This window comes from Peromyscus eremicus, chromosome 19, assembly GCF_949786415.1.
Source record: "Peromyscus eremicus chromosome 19, PerEre_H2_v1, whole genome shotgun sequence".
Taxonomy (NCBI): domain Eukaryota; kingdom Metazoa; phylum Chordata; class Mammalia; order Rodentia; family Cricetidae; genus Peromyscus; species Peromyscus eremicus.
The window spans coordinates 41036080-41061512 of record NC_081435.1 but is presented as its reverse complement, the minus strand read 5'-3'; the positions used below and the strand labels follow the sequence as shown (position 1 = coordinate 41061512).

The 25433-nt window shown below is 42.6% G+C and overlaps 1 protein-coding gene across 4 annotated transcripts in view; it reads right to left on the bottom strand.

Moving 5' to 3' along the window:
* Positions 1-25433, bottom strand: part of Sncaip (synuclein alpha interacting protein) — a 140415-nt gene that overhangs the window by 5075 nt on the left and 109907 nt on the right. For 3 of the 4 annotated variants that reach the window (XM_059245963.1, XM_059245965.1, XM_059245966.1), the window contains 6 exons: positions 24736-24849; positions 14763-14888; positions 11253-11422; positions 6199-6291; positions 4587-5646; positions 3070-3140 (listed from right to left, as the gene is read on the bottom strand). In XM_059245963.1, coding sequence (XP_059101946.1) covers positions 3070-3140; positions 4587-5646; positions 6199-6291; positions 11253-11422; positions 14763-14888; positions 24736-24849 — 1634 coding nt within the window. The remainder of the gene's footprint in view (positions 1-3069; positions 3141-4586; positions 5647-6198; positions 6292-11252; positions 11423-14762; positions 14889-24735; positions 24850-25433) is intronic. The other variant, XM_059245964.1, reaches the window with a different exon arrangement.

Genomic DNA, 25433 nt, shown 5'->3' with positions numbered 1-25433 from the left:
TCCCCAAGAGTTGTAAAAACACCAAGTCAACTTATGTAAGAAAACAAAACAAAACAAAAAGATAAATCTATTTCCTGTAAACCAAGTCATCTTCCAGAGTTGACATGCTGAGGAGGCTGTTCAAAGCAATGAGGATGAAGCTGATTTTAAAGGCCACTGAAATTCAGACTCTTTGATGTTCACCCTGTGATCAACCTAGAAAAATAAGTAGCCATCTATAGCCTCGTATAGAGCTGAATGACAGTCTTTAAAATGCTGTACTTATTGTTCCTATAGTTTTCCTTCTTTCTTTCTTTTTTTTTTTTTCCGGTTTTTCGAGGCAGGGTTTCTCTGTGTAGTTTTGCGCCTTTCCTGGAACTCACTTGGTAGCCCAGGCTGGCCTCGAACTCACAGAGATCCACCTGGCTCTGCCTCCCGAGTGCTGGGATTAAAGGCGTGCGCCACCACCGCCCGGCATCCTTCTTTCTTTTTCTTTTTATGTTTTCTTCCTTTCTCCTTCCTTCCTTCTTTCTTTCTTTCTTTCTTTCTTTCTTCCTTCCTTCCTTCCTTTCTCTTTCTTCCTTCCTTTCTTTCTCTCTCTTTCTTCCTTCCTTTCTCTCTCCCTCTCTCTCTCTCTCTTCTCTTTCTTTTTTTGAAACAGGGTTTCTCTGTACAGACTTGGCTGTCTTAGAACTTGCTTTGCAGACCAGGCTGGCCTCAAACTCAGAGATCCACCTGCCTTTGCCTCCCAAGTGCATGTGCCACCACTACTAAACTCCCTACTTTTCTTTGACAAACTCAAAATGAAATGCTTAGAAACCAGGTTGTGATTCCAGAGTCCTGGAGCTGATGCCACCACCTCATATCTGCTAACAAGAGGAGGTCAGTAGCAGGGGGCTGTCAACATCTCCACCCAAAGTCGGGGCAGCCCTCCACCATTTCAAGGAACTACTTGATCTTCTAGCAAGTTCTTTGGTCAAGATTTGAAGTCACCACTGATAGATAGATGAACACTTGCACTCAGGTAAATGCTGCAGGCACCAGAGTTAATTATATATTGTCCATTTAAACCTTTCATTCTAGCCTCAGTTCCTCTGAGGAATCTTTATTTCAAGTAGAGGGGCATTCTTGGTTCGTCTGTGGAGCAGGCTAGGCTTGTGCTATCTGTGTGCATGTGATGCAGAGAGAATAGCAAGAATTCATTCTCCCCAATGTGAGAAACAAACATCAAACCAACAAACTAGACTTCTTTTTCATGGAAACCCACGCTAAACTAAAACCATAGTAATGTGTGTATTAGGATATAGGGCAGTGAGAGGAAGAGGGCTGGATGCTTATTTAATACACTGATTATACATACATATTGTTTGGATTTTCTAAATGTTTGGCAATGAACTCAAACCTTGTCACTAAATCTACTAGCTCAGTGACTGAGTCTTCAGAAGGACTATCCCTTAGTTGCAGTAGGAAAAGAGCTTGACTCATCTGAGTGGCCCCATAATCTCATTTTGTACTCTGAAGATTTGTAATCCTATTAGACTAAAATGCTCAACTTTGTTCCTTTCCTTGTTAAAAAAAAAAAAAAAAAGACCGGGTGAAACATTTCTGGCAGGGAGAATCTGTTGTAACACTAATTATCTTGTTCCCAGTTGCTGTAGGAGCCTGGAAGAAATGAGAGGCATTTTCCTCTCTACTCCCAGAGAGTTTGCCAAGTCTTTGTGCTTCCTTGTCTCAGGGACAGAGGCAGAACTTTCCAGGCACCAAGAAGACACATCCAACCCAAGACAGGCACGGGAGAGTGTGTAAGCATAGGGAACGAGGCTGAGAGGCACAGAAGCTGGGGAGGACCAGTGTCTGGGGGGACGAAGAGTTCTTCCCTGTCCCTTTCCCATCTCTAACACTGGCACTGAACGGGAGCCTCTGTCACAGGATGGCTGGAAGCAGTCCTGACTCTGCATTTAGACTATCTGTCAGCTGGTTACTAGTGACTATGAGGAGTCTAAGGCTGTTCCTTCAATGCATTGAATTAATGAGACCCCTGATGATATTCTCTAACATGATTAATACTTGTTTTCCACCCAGAATGGATGTAGACATAAGCAGACTAAATTTGATCTAGACAGGGGGGTAAAAAGAGAGAGATTTTTCTGGAAATTTAGTATTTTGAACTAAAATCTGTATGTATGGTAAACACATTCTTTGGGGGATTTTGGAGAAATGCTGAATACCATGTCCTGACTTTCGAATTGCTGAAATGTTTTAAAACCAACAGTTTGCTTTTAAAATGGGTTTTGAGGCTAAACCCTTCTCAAATAAACCAATCAAAAGGCACTGACCACATTGACTTAGGCTACTTTCCGGTCACTCCACCCACTTCCTGCCAGGTCTGGAAACACATGCTGTACCTCAGAAGGATTTTGCCCAAGGAGGAGTTCCACTCACTGGCTACAGGCTCCTTTTTCTTGTACATACTTAGTCCATGCATATGGACTTGTGAACATTTTGTTTGAGGAAGACCCTTATTTTATTTGTGGACCTTCATCAGAATGGCTTCTGGACTGGAAGCGGGTCACTGTGCTAAGCGAGAGAGCTTCTGCAGAGGCAGAGGCATGCTTCCCCTGAGAACAGCACAGTGATGATGAAAGGCACCTTCAGTTTGTAAGTAGTGCTGAGGCAAAACCCTGGCTCACACTGTACATTCTGATTTCTGACAGGCAGCTGACTCCTTCTACCCATGACTGAACCTAATTTCTATACTTACTTGGCACCACGCTCCCTTAAAATGCAAACTGAAGGTCCAAAGTCAACTGAGAAACACAATGAGTTTGTGCACAGAGTAGGTTCTCCTGATTGATACTGGGATAAAGCCCCCCCCCCCACTCCCTGCCCCATCCTCCAATGGTTACCAGCTACCTTCTTAGGACCTAGTTGCCACCTGAACCCATGTCTCTTTGTGGGGAAGAGTTACAAGTTTCTTCTCCTTTGGTATTTATCCCTAGCTTAAAAGTGTTGCAGATGCATCATTTCAAAGCTCATGCAACTCCAAGCAAAGGCATGGCGGGGCCTCACAGTGCACCCCATGCCACATACCGTGCATAGTCACGCAGATGCTCTTCAACCCGCACGTTAGAGGGAAGATGGAGACAGCTGCTGTACATCTCCTAGAGAAGTGCAATCAAGAATTATCCGAAAGCATGCAACAAGCTCATCACATGCACAGGTCCCGGTTAATGCAAGGCATGCAGGATACATTAGAGGAAAAGATCGTGGGAAACGGTGGAAACGACTTTAGTGTTATTGCTAATCCAGAGGCTCTGTTAAGTTATTTGGGAAAAAAAATTAGGCTTTAATTTTTTTTAATGCAAAAAGTCTGGTGCCTTAGCTGGAGTGTGCCCTTTCTAGATGGAACAAATCCATGGTAAAGTCTTTTATAGTAAGGTAGTGGGTAGACAATTTAAAAGTCAGTGATGAGACTGTTGAAGAGATATTAACTAAAACTTGATTTGGTATCACAACAAGAAATACAGACAGTTCTTAAGACTGTGTTGTAATAGGAGTTTAACAACCCAACGAGGAAAAATACTGAGCTTCTGACACTACTGAGTGGCTTAGTTAATGCAACCGTGAATGATCCAAGGCATTCCTTCCACAGGAAGTTTTGCATTTTGGCTGCTGTACTGCTTTTGGTGGCATGATAAACACAGAACATGCAGAAATCATTGCCTAGAAAGATGTTCCTATCATCCTATCATGGGATGTTGACTTACGGAGGAGTTTCCAAGAAACGCTGTTATAAATGACTTCACAGTGCACTCTGCCATCTCCTGCATCCTGGCAAGCACTCAGTCTCTCCAGTATCTAATCAACACTTAGAGATCTGGGTAGGATCAGGCCATGTGGCAGACCCTGTGTGTGTGTGTGTGTGTGTGTGTGTGTGTGTGTGTGTGTGTGTGTGTGTATGTGTGTTTCATTCCAAAGGTCATTTGAGTTGAGTAGTTTGGGGTTTCTGTTTATGTGCCTTTAAGTTGGGCTTGAGAGTACCCAGTCCATGAGAACAAACGCTTCCCAAGGCAGAATCAGTGCCAACAAAGCCTGATTTTATGCTAACTGGTAGTTTCATCTTGTATAAATGCCTACTAGCTTACAACCCCTCACGCCCAAAGCACAAAACAAAGAGTCCAGACCTTATCTGTGATTTCTTTACCCACTTCTCTCTGCATTCTCCAAAGGAAGTACAAGGGTACACACACACACACACACACACACACACACACACACACACACACACACAATGTTTTCTTTCGGTTTTTCGAGACAGGGTTTCTCTGTGTAGCTTTGGTGCCTGTCCTGGATCTTGCTCTGTAGACCAGGCTGGCCTAGAACTCACAGAGATCCGCCTGGCTCTGCCTCCCGAGTGCTGGGATTAAAGGTGTGTGCCACCACCGCCCAGCGAGGGTATATATATTTTAACCTGGCACATTTTATTATATATGGGTTTCTGAATTTTGAGGTGACCCTCTCAAGGCAGCACAAGTCAGTGACCTGGGCTTTAACACTAACACTATCAATTAAAAGTAACACAAGCACAATCTCTAAGTAGCACTCACTGCCTTGTTCTTTCCTTTGCTAGCAGGGCTCACAGGATTTCCCTTGGTATCTGCTGTCTTCCTTCCAAGTGATGTTAAGGGCAGTGTGCAGGTCTTCAGCTGGTTGGCTGGCTGGTAGTTATTATTGTTGTTTTGATTCCCACTTAAAGTCTCCATGATGGATCGGAACGTTCCAAAAGGCCTTTTCATTTGTTCCCCTGATTCACTAGTCCTCTGGGGGGCCCTGCCCCTATCTTTGTCCTTTTCTCCATTTAGTTCAAGGCTAGTTTGCTCCATCTGCACGACAGGCTCCTCAAAGGTAACTCTGAGTTTTGAGTTTTGGGATGTCCGGCGCTTGGATGATGGAGACTTGAGAGCACTCTTGGGGCTTGTGGCAACTTTCTGGGCAGTGGAGCTGTCAGGACTGGACTGAGTGGGGTCTGCAGAAGGCTGGGTTGGAGGAGTCATCCCCAAGCCTGGACAATGAGAATCCAAATCTGGTTCACTGCTCTCTGAAGTGGGAGATGGGCTGTGCCCATCCAGGGATTTGGAGGCCTTTGTACTGAAAGGAAACCTGCGTCCTGATGCCAGAGAGTGTTTCTTTATCATCAGGTGTAAGCTTTCTGCGCTGTCCATATTCTCCACACTTTCCACAATGGGCTGTGGCCTGGGTCTGTCTGATTTTCTCACCGGAGTATTTTTGGGGTCTTCAGAATTGTTTGAGTCTGTATCAGACTCACTCAATGATCTCTGCATCAGCTGCCTCAGCCTGGCTAGCTTCAGCTCCCTCTTCTCTAGAGGTATTTTTTTCGAATTCCTAGAGGATACTTGAGCATCCTGGAATTCCAATGACAGCTTTTCCTGGGTGCAGACATTCTCTGAGATTTCTTTCCCCAATAACTGACGTAGGATTTTATCAGAGTCTTCGTCTTTTCCTTTGGTCCTAGCCCTGCTGGATGCTGATAAGCTTCCAAGAACTTGTATTCCCTCCTGGGCTCCTGTTTTGCTCTTGCCTGTAGCCTCATCATCTGCATCTAGAATTTTCCACTGGGACTTTCTGGAAGCTGGTGAGGAGGGTGAACTGAAAGGAAGAGGAAGGACATGTGAGATGATTTTTTACTGTACTAAATGCAGCCATCGGTCCTTGTACGACCTTTAATATGATTATCAATCTATGGGAAACAAGATTGGAGTTACTTAATGGTTTTTCCAGAACAATTAGCAAAGACTCCATTCTAGCAGCTGTAGCCAGAGCATAACAACCCTAAACTTCACGGCTACAACATTTCTCTGTTTTATTGTTTTCCCCCCCACTTTGTGTGAATTTCTTCACTTCTGTTTCCAATGGTCTAATAAAGCTGTATGCTCTTATTCTCATTTCACAAGGCAACAAAAGAGAACATGACTTGTTTGTAGTTGTGGAACGAAGAAATAGAAAAGGTGGAGACAACTTTGGGTCCTGTGACCCCAGACACAGACTTTTCATTGTGATATCTTTTAATTTATTTAAAATCAAGTTAAATTAAAATGTTTTCTGTCGTCATTTTCTTGAAAAACATTAAATGGAATACTAGAGGGAGATTTAATGATTTCAAATACTCAACAATTCAAACACCAACATGATTGGTATTACCTGGGTGAAGACGGGAGTGATTTGCCCTCTGATTTTTGGGCTTCTAGAAGTTGTTGGAGTTGGCTCTGCAGTGTGACACGCTCCACTGTCTGCCTGCAGGAAACAACCAAAGAACACAATTCTGATGCATGGCCACTGCTGAAGCTGGAGGGAGAGGAATCTTTATGAAAAGGCCATAAATGACAATCCAGTCAGGAGCCTTGAAAAGCATTTAGTCTTCATTCTTATGGTTCATAGAGGTTGCCAAGGAAGCGATCAAAAGCATTGAAAAGGACATTCATTGTTCATGTTAGTGACAAACTGTGAAGAAACTAAAAGCTCATCAATAAGAGTGAAGGAATTTCAATCATTTCTGCAGTGGCAACTATTAAAGCAATATTACCTGAATACTGAATACCTACGGACATACAAAAAACTTGTATATATTTGTATGTGTATATTATACTCCACTAGTCTTAAATGAAAAGGAATATTACAGAATACTATGTGTAATAGAGTCTCATTTGTGTGTGGGTGTGTGTACATGTGTGTGAATGTGCAGGTGAAGGCCAGAAGGTGATGTTGAATGTCTTCCTCAGTTGCTATCCACCTTCATTTTTGAGACAGGGTTTCCCCTTGAACTTGGAACTTTTGTAGGGGACCTGGGTTTGATTCCCAGCACCCACTCTGGGTCACTCAGAACAACTTGTAATTGCAGTTAGGAGATCCAATGCTTCTGGTCTCCATGATGATCTGCACACACATGGTGCACAGATATATGCTCAGGTCCACACACATACACATAAAATAAGAACCAAAATAAATCTTAAACAACAACAATAAAAACAAAAACACAAAGGTGTCCAAAGCAGGAGCTAGCAAACTCTTAATGGGCCATATAGCTCACATCCTAGGTTTAGGAGTCACTATGGTTTTAGAACTATCCAGCTCTGTCCTTGTGGCTTGACTTTAACCTTGCATAACACACAGATGAACATGTGTGGCTGTATGCCAACCAAACTACTTACAAAAATAGGTGGTGAGCGGCTTTGCCCACTTTACTATTTGCTGACACCAGCTTAATATAGGACTAAAAACACCCCACTTTGCTAGTTGGGATACATACCAAGTTTTGTGTGTGTGTGTGTGTTTGTAGTATTTTAAGAGACAGGGGCTGAAGTGACGACTCAGCAGTTAAGAGCATTAACTGCTCTTCCAGAGGACCCGGGTTTGAATCAGCACCTACATAGTGGCTCATAACTATGCATAACTCCAGTTCCAGGGGATCCAATGGCCTCTTCTTCAGGCATCAGATGCAGACACAGTGCTCAGACATATGTGCAGACAAAACACCCATACACAGAAAATAAATAAAACAGAAAAATTATATTAAAAACCCCAGAAACACAGATATTATTAAGAAAGATAAAGCACCCTGAGAACACGAGTGACCTAATGGGCTAGAGAAAGGTGCCATGAAAAAGTCGGTATAGGAAGATTATACAGTCAACTTTTAAAAGATTAATTAGGTGTCTTTTAGGAATTAGGACAGAATTTAAAAAATTCCCAGCTGACATCACTTGTGTGACTGTTGGTTGGAACACAAGAACAGAGGACACTCTGATTCTCTAGATTTGAAGGGAGCTTCCAGAAAGGCTCAGTCAGCCTTAACCACAGAGAGAAAACTGTATTTGTGTACTGTGTCAGTGTGCCGGGATTGCTCTAAAGAGTGTCACAAACCTGGTGGCTTAAACAACAGGAAACTTTAAAAGGAATTTTTGTTTTTATTTGATGTGTATGTGTGAGTAGTTGCATGCATATTTGTGAACCACATGTGTGCTTAGCACCCCCAGAGGTCAAAAGTGGGTGTCAGATCCCTTGGAACTAGAGTTATAGGTGGTTATGAACTACATGATGTAGGTGCTGGGAATGGTCCTCTGCAAGAGCAGCATGTGTTTTTAACTACTGAACCACCTCTCCAGCCTCAGACAACAGCAATTCATCAGCTTGCAGTTTGGGAGGTCTAAGTAGTCTGAGAGGAAGTTGTCAACCATGTTGGTTCCTCCTGAGGGCTATGATGGTATTTATCCCGTGCCTGTCTCCTATTACTGCTGTAGTTATTACTAGCAAGCTCTGGTTTTATGGTCTGTAGATATTTATCCATAAACAATGCTTTTATGTTCACATGACATACCCTCTGTGTAAATGCCCCTCTCCATTATTTATAGGGACTCTAGTCACCTGGTTAGGACTCAACCCCATGACCCCACTTGGACTCAATATCTTCTGTGAATATCTGATTTCCAACTAAGGTTACCCTGGCATATCAGGGTTTAGTGCCTTCCTGGTGAGACAGAATTCCATTCCAAATACCTAGGCTTACTAAGAGGAACTTCAGTAGACTTGAAGTTTGCCATTTCTAGGCAATAGCAATGGCTGTGAAGGAGTTGGGAACAGTATTCTAAGAAGAAGGAGAAGTACTCAAGGCTATCAATCCCCAAAGCTCACTGTGGGCAAAACTCAGGTGTTTTCAAGCGCTGGGAACTATTTCCCTCCCTTCCTCTGTTACTAATGTCCCACAGCATTAAGGACACAGAGCTCTGTGGCCGCTTCATGGAATTTCTCTATACACTTCTGGGTTTGCTCACTTCACTGAAGTACATAATACATGAAAGATCAGGGCCCACAAGAGCATCTCACATATTTTATCTTGTCACTGGGCTAACAACATTTGTCCACAGCATTTAGATTTCAAGACAACTGAATGGCTGCCGTCTGTCAGTGTATAGGAATTCCTTATCCCAGGATAACTAACAGAGGGAGTGGTCAGGACCTTGAATTTGTAGAGTTCACCAATAAAACAGCAAAGTAGCTATGCAGCTCATAAAACATTTTTCAGAGTCTGTGGCATAAAAGCTGAGATTAAAAAAATCTGTTTTCTGGGTGTGAAATTTTAGGAAAAATATTCTATGGGATGGTTTTCAAATTCCTCTTTATGAGTATGTCTGTTCAACACTGAAGGGAATGGATGATGCCGCAGTGTTTTTGGAAAGGCATTGAGTAACAATCTCCTTACATCACCAAAAGTTTAGGGTCGAACCCAGGGCCTCTGCATGTCAGGCGAGTGTTCTACCACTGAGTTATAGTCCCAGCTGCTCTAATTTTCAAAACGTATTCCTTTTATTCTAACTACTCCCTTATTCAGAAAGCTGTGTAAATACGTAAAGATTTACATAAGAGTCTGTTCCCTGTGGAGAAATAACTTAATGAGTTATTAGGTTATTGACTAATGTAACCCTTCCTTCAGCTACAGTGAGATCTTGAAGTTCGCCCAGACTCACCTGTCATGGAGAAGTTTTGTTTAACTGACAGAGGATTCTTGGAGGAAATCTTTCAATATTTTAGCCTTTAAATTCAGATTACTTTAGATACTAGCAACATGAGGGGTACATGAGGCTTGCATCTCTGAGGCAGAAGAGAGCATTAGGGAGACAAAGGGTTGCCTGAGCTCAAGGAAGGCACAGGGGGTCCAAGGCCACATCATAGTGTCACAAGACCCATATCTACGACCAATCAAGGTCTCTTATCCATCCTGGCCCTTTTCTCCCCCAAGTAAGTTGTAAATGGGATACATTTTTTTCTTACTAAACTCTTGTAGAGGGCTGGAGAGATGGCTTAGTGGTTAAAAGCATTGGCTGCTCTTTCAGAGGATCCTGGTTTGATTTCCAGCACCTACATGGTGCCTCATAACTGTCTGCAACTCCAGTTCCAGGAGATCTGAGACGCCATTTTCTGGCCTCTGTGGGCAATGGGCACACACATAGGGCACAGACACACATGCAGGTAAGACATTCATGCATATAACATAAAAACATAACTTTTTTTTAAAAAACTAGAGTAGATTCATCACCCACTATACTTTATTTTTTTATTATTATTTTATTTTTTATTTTTTCAAGACAGTATTTGTCTGTGTACCTTTGCGCCTTATCTGGAACTCACTCTGTAGCCCAGGCTGGCCTCGAACTCACAGAGATCCTCCTGCCTCTGCCTCTCGAGTGCTGGGATTAGAGGCATGCACCACCACCGCCCGGCTAACTTTACTGTACTGTACTACATTATAAATATCTATAGCTATCACTATTAAATGTATATGAATAGGCATACACATTTTAAAAATAAGATTTTATGTTTTTCTTCTAAAATTTAGTTCAATGCTTGAAGGTTTTTGTTCTTCTAATTTGTCAAACTTTTTGGAATCCTGATCCCAAATACCAGGAAAACTTCCTCAATATGGCAGTTGTTGTGTGATCTCTAAGATTTCTAAGGGCTGAGGTTGGTTCTTCACATTAACTCTCAATTGTGTTTAGACTCCTACCTGATGAACTTGTATCCCATACCATCTTCCTTAAGTATTTGTTTTGTGGTCATATTCCAGAAAACAACAACAACAACAACAACAACAACAACAACAAAAACGCTACTCTGACACCTAATAGGCAATGTGTCCCAGTTCAGTAATCAATCAAGCAAAGAACTGACTTTAGGAAGTGACGTTTATATTCTGAAAGCCAATTAAAACCGGGCTTCATTTTTCCTTGACTGCTGCTGGGTATTAAGACACTTCTATCTGTAATTTCCAAAAGACACACTTTCCTTGTTGAGGAAGTGAAAGGGGAACCATTCCCAGCCTTTCCCTCTCTCATACTCTTCATGATTTCCTACACTAAGGGGGGAAGGACAGAGAGGATGCTTGTGTGCTGCTCCAGCCCTGCTATGACCCGTCCCTGAGGTGACAGGCATGCAGATGAATGCTCCCTCTCCACAAAGATCGTGATTCCCTGTTGGTGATCTTGCTCTGCACTTTGCAGCTTGATACCATTTTGCCTCTTTCGAGCTGGTATGTTAAGCGTGAATATAGGCTGTGAGCATCTAGGATGGAGGAAGAAAAGATGAGAATGCCCAGGTTCCCTTCCTAACTAGAATGGAGGGGACTCTCCAAAGCCCCTGGCTGAGATCTAAGCATAACAAATACAAGGCAGACTTGGTTCTCTAGGAATCAAGGGGCCACTTACTCCTTTAGCTGCTTGGTCAGCTTTACCACTTGTGAGGCCAGGGACATGCAGGTCTCTACTACCACTAGGTACCGGGAGCACAGGGTGTGTCCGTGGCGTTCAGCACTCTGGGAGGGCTTCTCCCCAGCGTGGTTCTGCATTGTGACATTTGCTCCATACTCCACCAGGGTCTGCCAGAAAATACAAAAACATTGAATATATCAGGACTTTTTTAAAAAAACAGATTGTGTGTTTGTGTGTGCATGTGTGTGTCTACAGAACCATCTATAACTCCTTAGAGCTGGAGTTATAGATAGTTGTGAGTTGCTTGGTGTGGGTACTGGGAACCAAACTTGGAACCTCTGGAAGAAGATCAAATACTCTTAGTGGCTGAACCATCTCTCTAGCCCCAGGACTTCCTTCCAAACAATGTTTGTTCTTTTTTTTTTTTTTTTTAACAGACTATAACAGAATTCAGGGTAAAATTTTTCCTCATCATTTCAAAGCCATTATCAGAGTCCATGGTGTTGGGTGGGAAACTCCATTTCAGAGAAAAGCATTGCCAATGATCCACCCAGCTGATGCTAGAGGCTTCCCTTCACAGCCAACAACGACAGGACCAAACTGGCATTGCGACTTCCTTCCTGTAGCCTACAGGTGGGGGGGGGGCACCAAGCCCTCATCCTCTTTAGAAGACAATGCAATGTGTGTGGCCTTTTGCCACTTTGTTGATTGGGGGTTCAAGAGAAAGCATTCTTAAATGGAACTCTGTCTGCCTGTTTTTGTTCCCTTGGGAAACTGGCTTTGAGATAACACTTGCTAGGTAGGCTCTTGCCAGGTGTACCTGATCAGGCACGAAATAACTAGGAAGAGATGGTATAGTGGCCAGGGGAAGCTGTGAGGCAGCTCACTTGGGCCATAGCAAAGGTACGAATTGAACAGACTTTGTAGCAGAGAGCTTGGTGTGAACTTGTCCCCTTCCCAAGGGAGAGGGCTCTCTAGAGTAGTGGGCAGCGGGTGCACCATAGTTGGAAGGATGTGTATGGGGGTGAAAGAGGCAAAGGTGGAGCCAGATCTCTCATGTCAAGTACCAATGGAGGCACTCCAGAGGATCCCCGAAAGCCTCTGTACCTGGAGGTTGCCATAGAACACAGCACTGAGCAGAGCCGGGTGAAGAGGAGCTGAAGGAAAGACTTCCAAGGAGGCCATGGCCTTTCGCAGCTGAGGGAGAGGACATTTGAGTTTCTTTCTTTATACCTTCTCTTTGTTTTTGATAGTGCAGCTGGAGTGGGGGTGCGTAGAATCACACAAGGTGTATTAAAGGCCAATCCTGCCTCATTGTGAGTCCCTCATCTATTCTCAGAGTGTGGAGGAGAATGGCAAAGTTTGAATCAGACCTAATGTTGAGGTTTAAAACTGTTTTGGAGTAAAATTTCAGAGGCAAAAGCAAGTGGAGACATGATGGCATTTGGCCAAAGTACCATAAATAGAGGAGAGGGGGACTTGACAGAGTGCGGCTGAAATCAATGACCTAAAAATATGAAGATGGCTCCGTATTAATGCTGTGATGTTGTTAGCGTCTGTGAGGAAGCTGTCACATGAATATTAATAACTTGCTGCTCCCTGACATATTCTTTGATGACACGATGATACTGAAAACTTCAGCTTATTTTGGTGGTAATGATTTCCTCCCCACAAACGGTGCTTGTGTTTAATATCATAGACTGCTAGACTCAGAAGTCATTAAAGAGCTTCATTTTCCTCTTAGTTTATGATTGCTCACCAGGAAAGGTCAGCTTTCCAGAAAGCTACTTCCTCCCCTCTCTCAGGGTGTCACAGAGACCCTGTCAGCAAGGCGCTCCCAGAGACTCAGTATAAACACACACTGTTATTCCTGCCCTTGACTCTGACCCCCACAGTTCACTCTCTGCTCTCCTCCCCCATCCCCTTTCTCAACCCATAAGGCCTCTTACTTGCTCTAGTCTCTCATTATTATTATTATTTTTTAATCTCACACACAGTGGATAGACCCTGTCTGGGTTATCCAAGTTTCCACGGTGCCTAGTGCCCAAAACATCCTTTGTGTGAAGTGGAATGACAGACGCCCTCGGAGGACAGACTGCTTCTCTCCACATATTAAAAAGAAAATAATCTAAGATGTAAACAGACATAGTGACATCACCTGGGTTTCTTCAGGCTTCAGTCACTCACTAGCTTATGAAATGTTTGTTTCAGGATTATCAAGCATCATTTCATGTCATGAAAAGAGCCATCTATTTTTTTTTTTTAAATCTTCATCCAGCTGTCTTTCTTCCATAAAAAACCAACACCATTCCTTTAATCATTTTGTATATGTTGGTAAGAAATTTGGCTTTCTCTCCATTCTACACCTTCTTATCACTCCTCTCCATGTTGTCATCTTAAATGAGGAGATGCACAATTGCCAACCCTGATGGGATGACATCCAGATGCTCTGAATATCTCCTCTTAAGTTAACTCTCCAAAGAGCAGATGTGTGAGCACAGGTCCTCTAGAGAGCTTTCTGGTATTCCCTGAATTTTTGCTTTTATTATACTCTTGACTTTTACAGTCGTGGTTTCGGCCTACATTCTTGAGTGATTTTCTGAGCAGTCAGCTCTCACTGCTCAGGGCTCTGTCTAGATGTAGTCCTCCCTTCCCATGGAACCTTTGCCCACCGAGTGCTCACCTTGTGACTTGGGTCAGTGGCTACAGTTCTCTCCCTTCCCCTGTGGCTCTGCTTAGTAATCTTTACCTATCATGTGCACAGAGGACATGAGATTGGTTGCAAGACATGTTGGGCTAGAAGGGTGAGGCTACTTGGGGCTGTTGGGTGAAACCTAGGCCAATCAAGGCTGAGCCTGGTCCACTGAAGGCCCGAGAGGATCAATTACCTAGCCTCTCTGACTCTGGGCCTTTGGAATGCATTTGTGAAGCTCAGTCCTAGCACAAAGAAAGGAAATCACAGGGCTCCTACTGTCCAGCTTTGCTACCCCTACTGTATAGTGTTTGGGTGGGAGCTCCACCTCAGTCCCTGGCACCCTGGCATCCCTATATTCAAAGAGTCTGGAATATTTGGAAGGAGTCTGGTGGAAGATCCACCTCAACTCCCCTCCCCATCTCTTTCCCTAAACCCGCCCCTTCAAAGCCCGCCAAACACAGCTCCTCCCCCAGAGAGGCTCAAGATGACTCCCACAGGGGACATAAGCAGCATCCCACATCCCAGAAAACAGACTCTTGGTTCTTTGGACCTCTTGGTCCGTCTCCTCTCTGAAGGGCTGGGAATCACCTGGGAAAGCTTTACCCATTAAACCTGGGCTTTTCCTGATTCGGTCTGATTAGGTTTGCTGCGTCGGCAGAGAGACCTTCAGAAGGCCTAAGACTTACCATATGGTTTAGTACAGGCATTTTCCTAATGAATAGGGTTCCTTCCTTCCTTCCCTCCACTCCCCCCATTCCCTGTTTTATTTCTCAAGATACCCCTTCCCGACTGGGAAGCAGCAAGCTGTGCACCTGTATGCATCCAAGGTAGCCATGCTGTGAGGCGACGTGAACAGCGCTGTTGCCTTCCTGGTCCATTTCATCCAGGGAGATGCCTTGTTCTTGCATGAACTGAAGAAGCCACAGGAGAATCTTCTCCTGTACACACAAGAGCACTTGATATTAGCGGACTACCACGCAGAGAAGTTGAATATAAAGAAACAGCATTATAACTCACGAGTGGTATATAACATCAAATATTGCTTATCCTGTCAAAAGAATATTCCCATTCAGTATGCACTGAAAAGCTGTGGGTCTCACTGGAATGCAAAAGAGGATCACATAGAGGATTTCGAAGGCAGGAAGTTTCCTTGGAAATGTTCATGTTACTTATGCCACAGAAGGGAACAAAAAAGATTCACAGGAAGTATCTGTCCTCATAGTCACACAGCCACACAGCTCTGAAGTTGGAAACCGAATCCAGGTCTTTTGATTTCAAGTCTCTTAAGGCAACACTTTCAGCTCTGTGAAGCTTCCTGTAGGCTTCAAGCCGATTATCCCGAGGCCTTAGACTACTGATGCAACTCGATTTACTATTAAATTTATATTCTTAAACCACGGCCCCCTAATCCTGAACATCCTGCCATCCACAGACTGAACATGAATCAACAGTAAGCTGTCAAGTACAAGATAACCTTGCTGAGATAAAGCAGGGACTTCTTGTTTTTGTCTCTGACCAAATGCTGGTGGTATTTTAAAAGCTCCCTCCCCCCCTTCATGCTAAAGGGAAGAAGTCCAAAGGCACAGAGACCAAGTCTTTCAAAAGCAAAGCCAGAGAGCGAGCCTTTAGGATGCTTCATTGTAATCTGTTTGCAGTTTACCCAGGGAATGTTTTGTGGTATTTTCACGCCATGGCTTTTGGAGAAAGCAAGGGGATGGGATTTCACTGTTTTAAAATAGAAGAATTAAATATAAAGTTAAAAAAAATGAGAGTGGTAAAAACAACAGCGTGAAGCTTAGTGGGGGGAGTGTGACATTTAAAAAGATGTTCATGTGTTTGAAATAGCCTTGAACTTCTTTCTTCTTAACCTTTTAAAGGGTTTTCTCCCCTCTGGTTATTTGTTCAGACTGGTCATGAACTTTTTTGGATTAAAGTTGCCTTCGTCTTCTGAACATGCCAGCTAATCTGCTGAAGGAATGTTGGATCCAAACAGCTAACTCCTTTAATGTTTTCCTCTCTGCTGGTGAATAGGGCACTGTTTACAAAGGTATCTGACACATGGGGACAGACAGAATATTTGTGCCACACTCTGTCCAAGCGAGCAAGCTGGAGTAAGACCCCTCCACAGCAAAATGAGGAAAATGGAAGTGATTCCTATATCCGAGCAAGAGTGGACCTGGGAGGCCAGGATGAATGCTAGCTGCAGATGGAGGTGGACCTTGTAGAGTGTCAAAGGAGGTCTTCAAGGGTCCCCAGAAAATGAGGTGAGGCTGAGCCTGGAGACTCAGGTTGAGAACTAGAAATTGGAGAAGGAAATCCTGATAGGCTTAACTCTCTTCTTCAAAGACCAACTTACAGAAAATTGGAGCTGATATTGGGACTAGAATGGATAATGTTTTCATGTGCTCAAGACAATAAAATGGCCTAGTTAACTAGGGGTAAAATATTGGATTTCTTTCACTTGGAAACAGGTTACTATGCTATGCTACTTAGTTTGTTTTTTTGTTTTTTTTGTTTTGTTTTTTTTTAAATTTCAGTGAGGGGCCTAGATGTTCATGTGTTTGAAATAGCCTTGACTACTGCTTTGGCAGACCCAAGTTCTATTCCCAGCACCCACACTGACTGGCCCATATCTCTACCTCCAGGAGATCTGACACCGTCTTCTTGTTTCCCTGGGCTTCTGAGTTCACATGCACATACCTCCCATAAACACACATAAAATAAATCTTTAAAACTTCTCAGTGGCGCCGGGCGGTGGTGGCGCATGCCTTTAATCCCAGCACTCGGGAGGCAGAGGCAGGCGGATCTCTGTGAGTTCGAGGCCAGCCTGGGCTACCAAGTGAGTTCCAGGAAAGGCGCAAAGCTACACAGAGAAACCTTGTCTCGAAAAACCAAAAAAAAAAAAAAAAAGAAAAAAAAACAAAAAACAAAAAACAAAAAACTTCTCAGTGGATCTGGGCTTGGGAGGCAGAGGCAAGTGGATCACTATGAGTTTAAGGCCAGCCTGGTCTACAGAGTAAGTTCCATGTCAGCCAGGGATACATAGAGAGACCCTGTCTCCTAAATCAAAATAGAAATAAAAAACCAAAAGCAACAGCAAAAACAGAAGCCGAGTCTCAATGAGTCATACCAGGATTAAAGGTATTACCAACTGACATGCAGTCAATGGCTGAGACTTGAGGAAGCTCCAGAAGAAAAGGCTGCAGTGTCTCTACAGATGAGAAAGACAGCCCCACCCAACACAGAAGAGAACCTCTTCAATAGGTCATTTTTCAAGCTTGGGGTGACTTGATTTGTTCCATGATAATAAACCATGGACTCTTAAAACTGCATATTGGAAGAGATTTTGGGGAAATCATCCAACTCAACCTTGTTTTATAAATCAGAAAACTGTAACTGTCTTAGTCAGAGCTACTGTTGCTGAGATGAAACACCATGACCAAATACAAGTTGGGGAGGAAAGGGTTTATTTGGTTTACACTTCCATATCATAGTTATTACTGAGGAAGTCAGGGTAGGAAGCCAGGACAGTAGCTGATGCAGAGGCCACAGAGGAGTGCTGCTTACTGGCTTGCTCAGTCTGCTTTTTATAGAACCCAGGACCATCAGCTCAGGGATGGCCCCATCCACAATGGGCTGGGCCCTCCCCCATCAATCTCTAATTAAGAAAATGCCCTACAGCTGGATATTATGGAGGCATTTTCTCAATTGAGGTTCCCTCCTCTCAGATGACTTTAGCTTGTGTCAAGTTGACATAAAACTAGCCCAGGACAGTGAGGAATGTCGTCTGATTTCTACTAGCTTCCTTTGGCAAGTAAAGTTCAAGAGAACTCAAGATATTTGAAATGTCCTATCTGGAAAATGTCTTATGCAAATTTTCATATTTTTCAGACCCAACTGAATGTTCTAGTAGGTGTGTCTATTCCACCTGTCCAGACACACGCTTTACTAAAGTCACAGTGTTTTGACTTTTAGGAATGGGATTGTCGGCAATAGAATACTATATTTTTCTTTAAGTCTAAGAATTATCCTAGAAATGTAGAAATGTGGAGAAAAATCTAGGGCCCTCAGCAAGGGGCCAGGTAACCTATGAGAACAAGACACAGGAGGGCTCTGTGAGAAAAGAAAGTTGCCCTGGCTCCTGAGTGCTCTGAGCCAGTGTCAGATGAACTGTTACAATAACTACCCATCTTTTCTCGTCGTGACTGTTGGAGACCTTACCTAAGACTCATACAAGGCAGAAACACTTTTTACTGACTCAGAACAACGTTTTGCCTGGCACCTCAATTCTGTTTTGTATTTTCTGTAGTACAGTTCTTTCATATGAAACTAGATAAAAGACCATGAGAACGGAACAAGAAGTGTAGAGGAAGATCACGTGACATGAGAGTGGAAAGGAGGGTACTGGGGTATGTTGGCTTAAGGGGTGTGGGGGAGAAAAGGTGGGAAAAGAAGCAACCAATGTAAATTCTGTTTGAAAAAGGCACCATAATGAAACCTAATTGTTAAAAGTTAATAAAAACTAAAAAAATATATACAATGTTAAGAAGAAAAAACGATTGGTCTATTTACTCATATCTTGTAAAGAATAAAAGTCTTTCCTGTCATGCCATTTGGATGGGTACTACTCAGAGGGACTGCATAAATGGTCTTCTGATTAAATGCATTTAGGATTTCAGGATGGATGGCTAGTTTTCCCTTGTTTTCACATAAGATCTTTAACACTCATTATGAGAAAAGTTGGGCTGATTCAGGGGCATGTACAAATGCCGAGTCCTAGAATGAAATGAGGACTTACTTGACAAGTACTTTAAAACATAAGCAGGAGAGAATGACCACTTATCCAGCTAAGAAGGTCCTCATTGATGCAAACATGCACGAGATACATACTTAATGATGCCCAGCCTTTAATGCATTCAGATACTCCTCATCTGAGTGTGCATGCACACGTGCATGTGTGTATCTGTATATGTGCATGTGTTCTTCTCCATTGCAGGAATGCAATGTCAGATTTTCATTTTTGGTAAATATTGCTTTCGGAGAACATTCTAAGCAGTCACGTGGATAGAGAAGTTTGTTTCTACTGTTTCTATTTTGAGGAATAACTCTCCAATACAAAGTCTATCCATCCATCCATCCATCCATCCACCCATCCATCCATCCATCCACCCATCCATCCATCCATCCATCCATCCATCCATCCATTCATCAATCCACTCACCCAATCCATGTATCTATTCAGCTTATATCTATGGACCGAGAACTTCTCTCATACACTGATTTCCTCTTCTGAGGATTTTCTGGCCTTTGGATAACCTGTTTTAACATTGCAAGTTAAGTGTTCCCAAAGGCAATGCAAGCTCCTTAAAGAGGCAATTAATACATGCAATTTATAAGATTTGCTGAACAAAGTCTAATAAAAGTTTAATTGAAGTATATGTCACAGTTTTATTGCTGGTATCAATAAAATCCCTACAGTTTGTGGTACAACCAGAAGGAGTCAGCTTTGTCTGCAATGATAGGTCATCAAACCTAATGCAACATCAGAGATTCACCCCATTTATCAAGATACTAAAATGTGAAAAGAAGTGGTCATCAATACTTTTACATCATTTATTGTAAGGTAAATGTAGGATACAGAAATGGTAAGATGTGGGGAATAAAGATGCATATAAGCATTAAGTAATCAAGGCCAAAATAATTCCTCGGTAGGTTTGTCTTATGCTTTACTTAAAGTAAAATGAGTAAATAAACTACACCAATAGCAATAAAATCAACACACTGGAAGGTTTTCCATAGTAGCCAACATTTATCTAGTGCATACATTGGGCTGGGCAGTGTGCTGGTCCTCATTAAGTCCTCAAAACAGCCAAGACGAAACACAAAGGTACTGGACACCCTCTCTCTTCTCTCCTCTTTTCTTGTTTTGGATTCCTTTTTTTCCCCCTTCTTCTTTCTACATGCATGCATGCAAAGCCACCAAGCAAGGACTTGGTACGATTAAGACCCACTGAGCACTGGGGCTCAGTTATCTTTGTGACTCTGTTTTCCATCTTTCGGGCTCCAGTTTCCACAACTGCTCATTTCTCCAACAGCTCTGGTTCTCGCAGGCATGTTCCTACAGAGCCCTCAGGCTCAGAGCAAACCCTGGTTAGCTGTCAGTCTGCAGGCCATGGAGCTCTGGGTTAGTTACCTTTCCAAGATCAGTACTTAGAGTGTAGACTGATGTTTGTGCTAATCAGGTTTTCCTGCCAGCAGTGGTGGTAGAAAGCACATCTGTAATCCCAGGTTTTGGGGAGGCTAAAATGTAAGGATCCCAAGTTCTCTGCTAGCCTAGGCTACATAGCAAGATCATCAGAGAACCAAAGCAAAACAGAACGTAAACAAAACACAGAAAGATTTCTCTACTTGTCTTTCCTCTCTAACAACAGCACTTTCAGATTGATTACTTATTTCTGCCCTATGACTGTGAAACAATAGTCAAAGAAGCAATGAAGTCCAGGAAAGAACTCTTCTCTGGTTAAAATGAACCACAGAACAGCAACAGAGCATGTAAAAGCATTTCCTTCATCATCATGCCCTACGCTGCCTATGACCATGCCCAGGAATTGATGAGCCTTTTCTTACTTCAAAAAGAGTCTTTAAAAATACCAAACTTGGTCAGGACCAAAATTTAAAATGAAGACTAGGCACAGTAGCCAGTGTTAGGAAGGTAAGGTGTTTTTGTAGAATGCTCTGACTAAGTGTCCCAAGAAAGACTCAAAAGAACCAAAGGAATCACAAATTCAGTGTTGCACATCACACAGCCCCCTAACCAAGCATCAGGGAGACACTTCCACAGCAGCTGCAGGCAGAATTTCTGCTGGGAAGACCTGGATACAACCTGCATCTTCACGTTGAAATAAAACGCCCACGCCACACAGATGATGGCTCTGAATCAACACAGTTCTGTCTCAATTGTTTCGTCCACAGCTTTCCTATTGGGGAGGCAGACCAGCCTATGCCGGGACACCCTAGGTCTGCTCCTCCCGTCCCCACAAGACTTTCACCTTCACGCTCCTTGTAGCTAGTTCTGCTAGGGATAGCCAGGCAGTAAAATAATTGTACCCTCTGAGACTTCAAGTGTCAGGATGAGGAAAATCAATTTCTATCATCCAAAGATCTCTCACTCCAGGAGTCCACTAAAACTGGCTGGCTACCCTACGGTACTGGGGTTTTTAAAGGTAATTTTTACAAGAAAAAGGACACAAATTGGGAGTCAACTGGAGACTGTTCTTTACAGATCTATAGGAGGGTAGAGAGCAAGTAGAGAAAGCGGAGAGTAATTTTCTTTGGTCGGTCTAATCCGTTCCAAAGGTATTTACTGAGGAAACAAAACTCAGAATACACTCTAGTGCCTGCCTGGCAGAGAAAGGCTTGCATGTGCTGAATCCATTAGAAACTGCTCAATAACAATCTTCCTTGTGGAAATATTAGCCTTGTCATGGTTCCAAGTTCAGCCGCTCTGCAGGTTATCTGTTACATAAGTGGCTGTGGCGGATGAAGGATGACCCTGGACAGAATTGGTAGATCAAATGGGCTTCTATATTCTCCATGGGGGTAGACTGCTCTCTGAAGGGTACTATTGGATGGCCTCCCCCAAATCTGCATTTTATGTGACAAAAACGCATCTCATCCGAGAACAACCTCAGGATGAATACCAGCGTGAAGCTAAGTTTGACAAGTCTCTTCAGATAGGTCATCGGATTCCGCGTTTTCTTAGACTTCAGCTCTGTAAGTGGCAGCTCACACAGCTTAAGAATTCTGAGAAACATGCTATGAGATGTGAATGAAGAAGCTGGCATCCAACTGACATTTCCTTAAAGGATGCTGCCGCCCAGGTTTTACCCAGAGCCTCAGAACAGGCCTGCTAGGCCCTTCCTCCTTTCCTGGAGTCAGCTGCAACCTTTCCACAAATACCCCGAAGGCCCAATTAGGCTTTGAATGAGCCAATGAAATTAGAGATGTAAAGCCATTGATTGCGTAGTTTAATAAATTTGCTCAGTACCCACAGTGACTTATGGAGATTAGCAGTGGTCGAAGGCTTGAGAAAAATTCAAAAACCTCTATTCTCCTTTCCAGTAAAAGTACAATAACAACACATTCTTAGCGAATATGTAATAATTGTCATTGGTTATATTTATGACAGAGTGTTGGACTGGGAAGCAAAATGCAAAAAAAAAGATGTAATTCTAATATTTTAAAGACAGTGACTTACTCAAACTTTTAATGTTCTTCCTATTTCCCCCTCCTTTTACAATTCCATGCATTTATACAGTTGCTCACTTCAATGGCCTGTGTGAGATACTCCAACCATTACAAGGTATTGTTAAGTAAAATCGTAGAAAGTCACCTTCTGCTCTATCAATGACATTGTAATAATCTGTACAAACCATCTGTACAGAGATGGACAAAAAAACTCTGAAGACATAGAACCTGAGTGGAAATCTAGTCTTTACTCTTAATAGCCGTTAGACAATGTATATGCCATTTACCTAACTTTCCTTCTTCAGTTTCTTTATCTATGGAAGAAACAAGGTCTTACAGATAGTTTACATAAAAATCCAGTGGCATGGAGCTGGGCATACAAAGGAAACATGTGTGCATACGTGTGTATGCGTGTGTGTCAGTACATGAGCTTTATCTTTCTTTTATTTATCTTGGTTTATATATGTATTATACCAATTGAAGATGCCTTGGCACAGAATAAGCTTTCAGCTAGCATGATTACTGCTAAAGAAAGGCCAACCCAGGCATGAGGGTGCACACTTCGAATTCCAGCCCTTGGAAGGCAGAGGCAGGAAGGTCAGTGAGTCTGGCCTGTAGTGAGTTCCAGGACAGTCTAGACTACACAGAGAGACCCTATCTCCAAAAGCAAACAAACGCACAGAAAGGGAAGAAAGACTATGGTAATACTTTCTAGCCTTTTGAAAAATGTGATTGGCATGCTGAAGAAATAAGCCCAATCTCTTATTGGCAACACCACAATTCACTGCTCCTGGGAAAATCTACGAAGCCAAAGGGTGTGTGTGTGTGTGTGGCAGGGGACTTAGAGGGTTAGAAACATAAGAAGCAGTTTTCTCTGCCACAAATTTGATTAAATCTATTCTGATACTATACTGGCTTCCTTATTCTTTTTAAGCTTGAGATTGTTATTTTGTGGTTTCCGAGCTTTTAAAAGATAATTTATAACCATCACCCTCGATGGGAGGCAGAGACAAGATCCGTGGGATCAGCTAATGATGCTGAGATTTTTCTAATGTACAAATTAATTTTTTTGAGTTCATTATCAGTATGTGTGTGCATGCACTTGTGGGCCAGAAGATAACTTTCTGGAGTCAGCTCTCTCTCTCACCTATACGTGGGCTCTGGGGACTGAACCAGGTCATCAGGCTTCTGCAGTGAGCATCTCACAAGCCCCATGGAGAAATTAGTTCTAAGGGGCTTCTAGTTAACACACCTGCTCATCTTTGTTCCAATGAGGCATCCTTGGTTGATGCCTTATAAAGACTTGGTTTTTGCTTTGTGCTCAATAAATTATTACCATTTTGCTTTGATAAATGTTAAAAATATTCAATAGAAATTACCAACCAACAAAACAAACAAACAAACAAACAAACAAAAACCCATGATAAATGAAGGCATCATGGGAATAGGGAGAAACAGAGTGCTAGGGAAATTCCCAGGAATCCACAAGGATGGCCCCACCTTAGACTACTGGCAATAGTTGAGAGGGTGTCTGAACTAGCCTATTCTGGTGATCAGATGGCTGAATACCCTGACTGTCATCATAGAGCCCTCATTCAGTGACTGATGGAAGCAGATGCAGAGATCCACAGCCGGGCACCAGACCGAGCTCCAGGAGTCCAATCGATGGGAGAGAAGAAGGATTCTATGAGCAAGGGACATCGAGATCATGATGGGAAAACATACAGAGATGACCAGCCAAACTAGTGGAAATGAATGAACTGTGGACCAATAGCTGAGAAGCCCCCATGGTGCTGGACTAGGCCCTCTGGATAGGCGAGACAGTTGCTTAGCTTGAACTGTTTAGGGGGCCCCCAGGCAGTGGGATTGGGACCCATCCCTGGTGCATGAGCTGGCTTTTTGGAGCCTATTACCTATGGTGGGACACTTTGCACAGCCTTGGTGCAGGGAGGAGGGGCTTGGACCTGCCTCAGCTGAATGTACCAGGCTCTGCTGACTCCCCATGGGAGACCTTGCCTCAGAGTAGGTGGGAATGGGGGATGGGTTGGGGGGAAGGATGGGGGACAGGAGGAGGGAGGAGAGGGGGATCTGTGGTTGGTATGTAAAACGAATAGAAAAATTTCTTAATAAAAAAATATCTTAAAGCCACTGGGAGAAAAAAAAGTCAGTTGTAGTTCCATTCTGCTCCAAAATGGCTGGAGCTATGGTAGGCTGAATTTTTTCTAGTTTTACTTTCTGTTACTTTCTCCACAAAATTTAAAGTTGGTGCTAAAGTACAGTGAAAGTTTTATATCATATATTTTATTAACATACAATTAACACTTCCCCATATAATCCTACAATATGAATATAGCTTCACTAGTCATCCAAAAATCTTGCCTTGAGATATCTAGGTTGTTTAAAACATTCCTTCATTACAATAAATATAATTGTTCATAAAATGTTCAAATTTTTTATGATATCATGTTTGGATTTTGATGATCTAATAAGAAAAAATAAGTACACACATGTAAGAGAAGATATTCAAAGACTCCATACCTGCCCATAGCAACCTGCATAATGAATAAGGCTCGGGAAATCCTTGGAACAACTCAATTCTGCAATGGCTTCTGTCTCACTCACCATCCAGCGTACACACTCCAACTGACCATTCTAGATTTTAAGAAGACAAAGAGAAAGAAATTCAAGATTACTAAGGTTTAGCAAATATCACGAAGACTGTAATTTACCATGGGAAGACAGATGAATTTTGGCTTTTGTATTAGGCTTGTATTTACTTGAAATATAAACATAAGACCTGTTACATTCATAGCTCTACACCAGTGGGAGAATTTCTACTTGCAGATGTCTTTGTGATTCTAATCGGTTAGTTTAAAATCATTCTGTTGAGCTTGGTGGTGGAGTATCCACCTAGTGTCTGCAAGTTTGATTCCAAGCACCATAAACAAATGAAGGAATGGATGAAATTACTCTATCACAGCATAACTTACATACCGTAAAATATAATAGTATAAAGTTCAATTATTTTTGAGTACATATGAACATATATATTCAATGTATAATTTGTTTGGAACATATATGTATATATATATATATATGTACTCAAAAATAATCAAACTTTATATCATATCTCCAACTCCAATCAAATTAACAGTACTGTCAATAGTCCAAAGTTTCTGGCATCCCATGGCTTTTATGCTTCTTATGTTCCTGAGCAAAATCAGCTCAGACAAGAT